Source organism: Eurypyga helias, unplaced genomic scaffold (assembly GCF_000690775.1).
Source record: "Eurypyga helias isolate BGI_N326 unplaced genomic scaffold, ASM69077v1 Scaffold23876, whole genome shotgun sequence".
In the NCBI taxonomy this organism is placed as follows: Eukaryota; Metazoa; Chordata; class Aves; order Eurypygiformes; family Eurypygidae; genus Eurypyga; species Eurypyga helias.
In genome coordinates this window covers 1-7,229 of record NW_010258851.1, presented here as the reverse complement: position 1 = coordinate 7,229, position 7,229 = coordinate 1, and the positions used below count along the sequence as shown (strand labels likewise).

The window sequence follows — 7,229 nt, the reverse complement described above, 5'->3', positions numbered from 1 at the left end:
CATGGTGCCCAGCTGCCGGCTCCGGCCTGCCCGGCCTGGGCTGGCATCCCTCCCAGCCCCCTTCCTTGGGGGGCTGTGCCGCGGTGGTAGCCCCACGCCGGAGCATCCCTGTGGTGCACTGCGGCACTGCCAAGGGGGACGGGGGGGCGAGGATGCGGGGAAAGGGGAGGAGGAGGCCCCTTCCTCACCGCCCTCCCGCTCCGGGTCACGGATGCGCGGGCAGGTCTGCTGCCCGAGAGATGAAGTGCCTTCCCTCCTCTGCCCCGGCACCTCGCCGGAGCTTCCCTGAGCTCCTGGCCCCCTCCCGGGGGCATCCAACACGCTGCAGTTAACCCCATCACCTAACCCGGGCCCGGGGGCTTCCGTATCCTGGGTCCTTTTCCTGGCCCAATCCCAGCACGGGATTTTCTCAGCCTGCAGCCCTTGGGGTGGGGATCCTGCGGGTCTGGAGTTTGCCTTTATCTAACCAGCGTGCCCACATCTGTCTGCCAGGTTTCTCAAGTTCCTGGTTTTTGTAGACATCATCTACTTGGAACCCAAACTCCAATGACAGAATTGCTATGAGAGGCCTTTTTTTTTTGCTGATCCCGTGATTATTTTTGTTTTCTAATGTTTACTGCACATATTTAAAGGTTTGGAATAAAAGTTATGTGTAAAACTCTAGACACAACAATTGTAAATAAACTGTATATTTTGAAAAATAAAACCTTTTAAAAAGGGTCTGGCAAGCGTTTCCCACGTTCTCCCTTGGCGTGTTCCTTCCCAGGGGCCGTGGTACCTTGGGGTCGCCCTTCTCGCTGCCCGCGCTGACAAAAACCGCGGTGGCGTGGGAGGTGTTCTCTGCAGGGGGCAACCGTGGCAAACCTGCGTGACCCCGGGCTCTGGGTAAGCAGAAGCTGGCCGGGGTCACCGCTCACTTCTCCGAAGTTGGGCAATGGCATCACGTGCCCCCCTGGGCTTCCCAAAATCAGCCTGGCCCTCTGACGAAGCCAGCCGCGCTGTTTCCTGTGCTCCCGGCAGACGTCAAGCGCCGTTGCCAGCACCGGTGCCCGCAGCCCGCTTCCCTCGATGCTGGGGGGTGTCTGGGGGCTGCAGGGTTGGGAGTGGGAGATCCCAAAGAACCAGCATCCCTCCTGTGGGATGTGTCCAGCTGAGGGTGTTACAGTGCCCCACACACAGCAGAAGGGGTTGGGGGGCTCAAAATAGCAGCGTCAGGTTGGGGGGGCACAGCCTCCCCCCTTCCTTTCTTCCCCATGCGCTTCCTGCTGGAAATTCCTTCTTCCAGCTAGCAAAACCCAGCATGGAGTGTGGGAGGGGGATACAACCCGCCTGACCCCTTCCTCCACCACCCCAAGCAGCTTTCCGGGAAGGGGGAGCCAGGGCGGTGGGTTGCACAACGCCCCTTCCGCTGCCCAGGGAGCGGTGGCGGGGGAAAGCGCCCTATAAACCGGGTTGCGTCCTGCCCTGCCGCCCCAGTGCGCAGAGGCGGCGGAGGGGAGCGAAGCGGGGCCAGGTAAGACCATCCTTAGCGAGCAGACGAGCTTCTTCCTCGAGGACGTGCCGGAGAGCGGCTGAAGAGGAAGGGAGAGCGGCCGCAGCTGGGTTCTGGGTGCGTTTCTGTCTTGTTTCCAGCCGGTGCAGCCCGGCACCCCTCTCCCGGGGCTGGCTGCGGCAACAGCGCGGGGGGCCGCTGCTCATTTCCTCCCGACCCGGGCAGTTTTCCGTCCCCGCCGCCCAGACGCGGGCTGGGGAACAGGGATGGTGACGCTGAGCGTGGATAGTTTGATTGGAAATCTTAAGAGGGATATAGGGGGCTGTAGGGAGAGAATGTGGAGAAGTCAGGGATGTGGAGGGGTGAAAGCGCTTCTTAGATGGGTGATAACAGAGAGAGGCGTCAGCTAGACGTGAAAAACGTATCTTTCTGGTCAAAAACGTAGGTTCCGCGGGCAGGACCCCGGGGTGGCATAGGGCTGGTGCTGGGGAGCGCTGCCTGGAGGATGCTCCTTGGATCATCGGTGGCTCTGCCGGCCTGGGTGTAAGCTCCCCGGGTATGGTGAACAGCAAATGAATTCCCATAAATCGAGGCAGAACGTCTCGCGCCGAGGTGGGGTGAGACGTGCCAGCACCGCTGCTACCGGCACCTGTTGGCAAGCGCCCACTCCGGTCCGCACGAGCGGCTGCGGCGCCGGGTGGAGCAGAGGAAGCAAGGCAGCCGGAGGAGATGTGAGGGGCTGTGGGGGACGGGGAGGGCGGCGTGCCACGGTAAGGCTGTTCCCTAGGGCGGAGGAACTGCAGCTGGCTGATCCCTGAGCGGTGCCCGAGGCTCACCTCCACCAGACGCCGTCAGCCCACGTTCCCAGCGACCCAGGCCTTTGCCGCGAGCATGGACATCGTGGAGAGGGTCCTCTCCGTGGCCCAGGTCATCCACACCCAATTCGAGCAGGTGAAGTGCTGCAAGCACCAGTGCCAACGCCTCGTGGAGCGCATCCAGATCCTGCTGGAGCCCGTGAGGATCCTCCAGGCTCAGCCGCCGAAGCACATCTCCCCCCACTTGGAGGAACTGCTGAAGAAGCTGCTGCGGGTGCTGGGGGAAGCCCAGAAGCTGGTGATGAAATACAGCCAGACCAGCTGGATCCAGAAGTTCCTGAGAGCCCACAGCACCGTCGAGGAGTTTGCCTGGGTGAACGAGAGCCTGGAGGACATCGCCCAGGGGCTCTCGCTCCTGCTGCAGGCGGAGCAGAAGGAGGCTTTCCTGGAGGCTTTCCAGACAAAGACCCGTCGCCGGCAGGACGCGGAGGACTTGAGGGACGACAGGGCGTTCTTGGACCAGGTGATCGCAAGTGAGTGTGCACTTCGCAAACCCACCCTGAGACCTGGGGTTGGCACCTCGCCCCAGCTTCGACGGGCTGGCCATGGGCGAGGAGAGCCAAAGGGACCATTAAACCCTGAGAAAAGCGGAGTCCATCAGCCCTGCACATTCACCCAGCGGGTCCGTCTCTGCATGTTTCTCTTCCCAGGTACCGAGGAGCCCAAAGACGTGGCTGGGGAGATCTACATCGACAGGCAGTATATGGAGAGCAAGGTGGACTGGATGCAAAGCGAGCTGAACAAAATCGTGCGCGTGATGGAGTGTAAGCCAGCACTGCACCTCTGGGCACCCTGCGTCCTTTCCCCCGCGCCCTGGCCAACGCGTCCCTCCTTCCCTCCCGGCACAGGCTTGAAGAAGGTCAACGTTGATAAAAGAGAAGACATCACCGAGATCGAGCGGGACCACCTCACGGTCTACAGACACCTGCAGGACACTGAGAGCTATGACCTCTACGAGGGCGAGTACCTCAAGTACCCCGTTGCCATCAAAACCTTCAAGAGGCCGCTGACCACCGACCCGGCGTGAGTTGTCCTGGGCAGGGGTGATGTGGGGCAGGCGGGAGGGGAGGGTGGCACGGCGCCATGACATGCCTCGCTCCGTGGACCTCACCATGCTGTCCCTTTCTGCAGGAAGGTGAGAGACATCTTCGAGAAGGAGATTCAGACCTTGAAGAAGTTCGAGTCTCCAAACATCCTGCGCATGTACGGGATCTGCATTGAGGAGAAAGGTGTGTGTGGGGGTCACATTAATGTCACCCTTTTGCTCTCCTGCCTGTCCCCAGAGCTAGCCGGTGGCAGATGGGTTGTCGTGGTCCCCTCCCAAGAGGTGGCACAAGGTGGGATGCTCAAGGTTTTGCCTTGCAGATGGGAGCCCTTGCTTCTCCATCGTCATGGAATACTGTAAACACGGGACACTGCGGGATGTGCTGACCAAGCAACGGCATCTCTCCTGGGAGGTCCGCATTCGGATGGCCCTGGGAGCTGCCAGAGGCCTTTACAGGTGAGCTCCTGCCTAGATTGGTGAGTAAGTTCACCTGATGATGCACAAGCCGTGCCTAGCTTCCTGGTGTCTCTCAGGAAGCAGTGGTATCCCGTTAGACCGTCTCCACCACCTTGGGACACTGGGTTGGGAGGCTGGTGAAGAGGTGGGTGTCGGGTTTGGATGCAGTAGCACCCATCTCCCCTGGTCTCTGGCCCCTGCCTCTGGCCTCAAGCCTGCAAGGGCCTGGAAGGAAGAAACCCACTTCCCTGCACCCACAGGGCAGCTTCAGGAGTGTCCTAGGCACGGCCATTTCTCCTTCGTTATTTTGCCCACCATGCCTTTTCCAGCAGCTGCTGGAAGAGCTCCTTGACAGGGCTGGTCCACCAAGACAGGCAGAGAGCTTCTGGCTTCTCTGTGTGCCTGTCAGTCCATCCCCTGCAGAGCAAGAGGGAGCCCAAGGCGGGGGTGGGTCGCTCACCAGCGTGCGTTGCCCTTGGTTCTGTCCGGCTGCAGGTTGCACCAGACGGAGGAGAAGTCCCGGCTTCATGGCTGCATCTGCAGCAGCAAGTTCCTGGTGGCCGGGGATTACTGTGTGAAGGTAAGGAGTGTGCCTGGAGAAGCTTTTGGGAGTTCTGCATGTTTTTGTGGATGTCTTGCCCCACCACTACCAAAGGGAATTATGACAGTCCAGGGTAACACCTGGGGTAGTGTTACCTTAGACACTCAACATCTCCGGTTCACCTTCAGCAAAGTGACCGTTTCTGAGCCATCCACCCTGGAATGAGCTGAAGCTCGGGGGAGGCAAACCACCTGCCGCTGGCTGCGGTTTCTCTTGCAGAAAGAGCCATGTGCCAGGCAGCACGTGACTGCACGCCAGTCTTGGCTGCCCAGGGCCCCTCGCTCTGTTTTCCCCAGCTCAGGGCAGCCCCCAGCCATGCCACAGGTTGCTGCAGACTGCCATTCCACCCTTTCTCCTTTTCTCTCTTTCGCTGTCTCCATCAGCTGTCAGGATTTGAGCTGTGTGAAACAGAGTCATCCATCAAGAGGAAAGTCAAGAAGAACTGGAAACGAGCCTCTATGTTGGCATACGTCGCCCCGGAGAACCTGAAAGACATCAACTACCCCTACAAGAGGCCCTGCGAAATATACAGGTGTGTCCGTCCCACCCAGGAGAGATGCCCCTAAGCGGGCAGGTGTCCGGCAAAGTCGCCGTTGAGCTATGGGAGAAAGCCAGGTTTCACTGGACACATCAGCAGTTGGCACAGCCCGATAGTCCCCTCTGTTAGAAGAGAGGACCAGGTGGTAGGATCAATGCTGAGACTCTTGCTTGTCTCCTTCCAGCTTCGGGATCGTGCTCTGGGAGATTGCAACCTCCAAAATCCCGTTTGAAGGTGAGACACAAGTATCTCCTCCCCCGTGTAAAAGCCACACGGCTCAGGGCAGCTGTCGGCTGGTGCTGGATGCTCCCTACCTTCCTGGAGCATCCCGTGGCACACGGGTACCAGCAGCAGTGCCTGGGTCCAGGAGGCAGCTTCATGGCTTCCCCTGGGACTTCAGTGCAGTAAAGCATTTCAGCGACATGCTTAAACCACAAACATTCAAGTAATTTTTGTCTCTATTTGATGTTCCTGTGCACTGAGGCATAAACACATCTCCTTGCTCTACTGGAGCCCAGTGCTGTCATGCCAAATACAGGGCGGGGGGGTGTAATTGCAGACACAGTTTGGGTGGCTTCTTTGCCGGCTTCTCCATGCCAGAGGCTGCAAGAAGGATCTCGGTGTGGATTGCACTCCCCAGCACCCTCCTGTGGCAGCAGAGCTCTGTCCTGACACTCCTGTTTGCACGCGTGTTGTCTAGGCTGCACTCCCCAGGAGCTGGTGGAGAAGATCTGCGCCCACCATTACCGGGAACCTGTTGGGGAAGACTGTCCTGCAGTCCTGCGGAAAGTCATTGACCAGTGCAGAGCCTTTGACCCTTCCCAACGCCCTTCTGCTGAGGGTAAGCGTGCTGGGCACCTGCTCCCTGCTCCACAGGCCCTGTGTGTCCCTCAATCAGCTGCTTCAGGGGTTGGTTTGCCCCTTATTTTCCATATGAAGTTGTCTGGCTTTGTGTTTCGGGATCACCCCTTGGCCTGCCTTCTTAATGCTAGCGATTTCCTGGTACTAGACCTCTCCTTCTCCTGTCGTGCGATGGTTCATACGGTTAACGTTTACCCATGCCGTGGCAGCAATCGCAAAGCTGTTCAGTCGGTGTCACACAAAAGTAAGCTTTGTCTGTCAGAAAAGCGCTGGATTAGGAGCAGGGGAGTGCGGGTTAATTCCCACTCAGGTCCTGCGGATCCTGTAAGATGGAGGAGCATCCACAACACGGTGCAGGAACATTTCCTGCCTTGGGCTTCGAGTAATAAATCACAGTGTCAGGAATTGCTCTGCAGCAGGGGAGATTTCACCATCTCTGAAGGTGGTTTGGGTTTGATCAGATAAATAATTTGTCTCCATTGAAAGATTTAACAGAATCCCATGGTAAATACAGAGAAACCTTTCTGGTGTGCTGGAAGGCAGAGTGAGTGTGCCCTGCTCCCAGTTCATCTTTACAAGGGGAGAAAGGTGCCTTCAATCTCACCCACCCCATGCTACAGAGGTTATTTCCATACAAGAGATATGGAGACTGTGCGTAAGAAACCACCCGCTCCTGCTGCGTGCTGCACTCTCCGTGCCTCCGTCTCCCATCAACAGCTTCCTCAGCAGACCCTGCTGAAGTGAAAACACCCAAAAATTCATCAGAGACGTTGGCTCTGAGGATGCAGCAGGGCTTGATTACTTGAACGCAACGCCCAGGCGTGCCTGCGTGGTGCTGAGCTGGAAGGACGTCTCCTCAGAGCTGTCTTCAGGCATCTCCCTGGATACACGGCTGTTTCTCCTTGGGTTGTGCTCAGCTGCGCCTGCTCAGGGCCATACCCGCTCATGGCTGCCCAGGCACGCTGGCCGGAGCGGAGAGGGACTCAATGTTCTGATGGCTATCAGCGAGGGAAAGCTATCTTCTCATCAGGGGGAAAAAAACCCCAAACCTACAACAAATACTCTGTTTTGATTAACGCCATCCTCGTGTTTTGCAGAGATTGTGGACCTGCTGGCTGACCTGGAGAAAAGCAGGGCCCAAGGATGTTAACTGCGGAGAGCGGGGCTGGGCGACCGAGGGCAGCTGGGTGCCTGGGAAAGCAGGCCGCGGGGAAGCAGCGGGCCTTCCTACGGCGTGCTGAAGCACGCTGCTCGCCCCTCTTCCTCGCCTTCGCAGAGCCTGATCGCTCAGTACACGTGTGCTTGTTTCTGCGTGGGGACCTTCGCCTCCCCGAGGGGCCGCACCTGGCTTCGCTGTGGAG

The 7,229-nt window shown here is 58.6% G+C and overlaps 1 protein-coding gene across 1 annotated transcript; it reads left to right on the top strand.

The window, feature by feature from the left end:
• Positions 1–2,383: 2,383 nt before the first annotated feature.
• MLKL (mixed lineage kinase domain-like) lies at positions 2,384–7,018 on the top strand. The gene is made up of 10 exons (XM_010154511.1): positions 2,384–2,840; positions 3,018–3,131; positions 3,216–3,390; positions 3,499–3,596; positions 3,733–3,868; positions 4,364–4,448; positions 4,853–5,001; positions 5,192–5,241; positions 5,708–5,848; positions 6,966–7,018. Exons 1-10 carry the CDS (start codon positions 2,384–2,386, stop codon positions 7,016–7,018), a joined length of 1,458 nt encoding a protein of 485 aa, XP_010152813.1.
• The last annotated feature ends 211 nt before the right edge of the window (positions 7,019–7,229 follow it).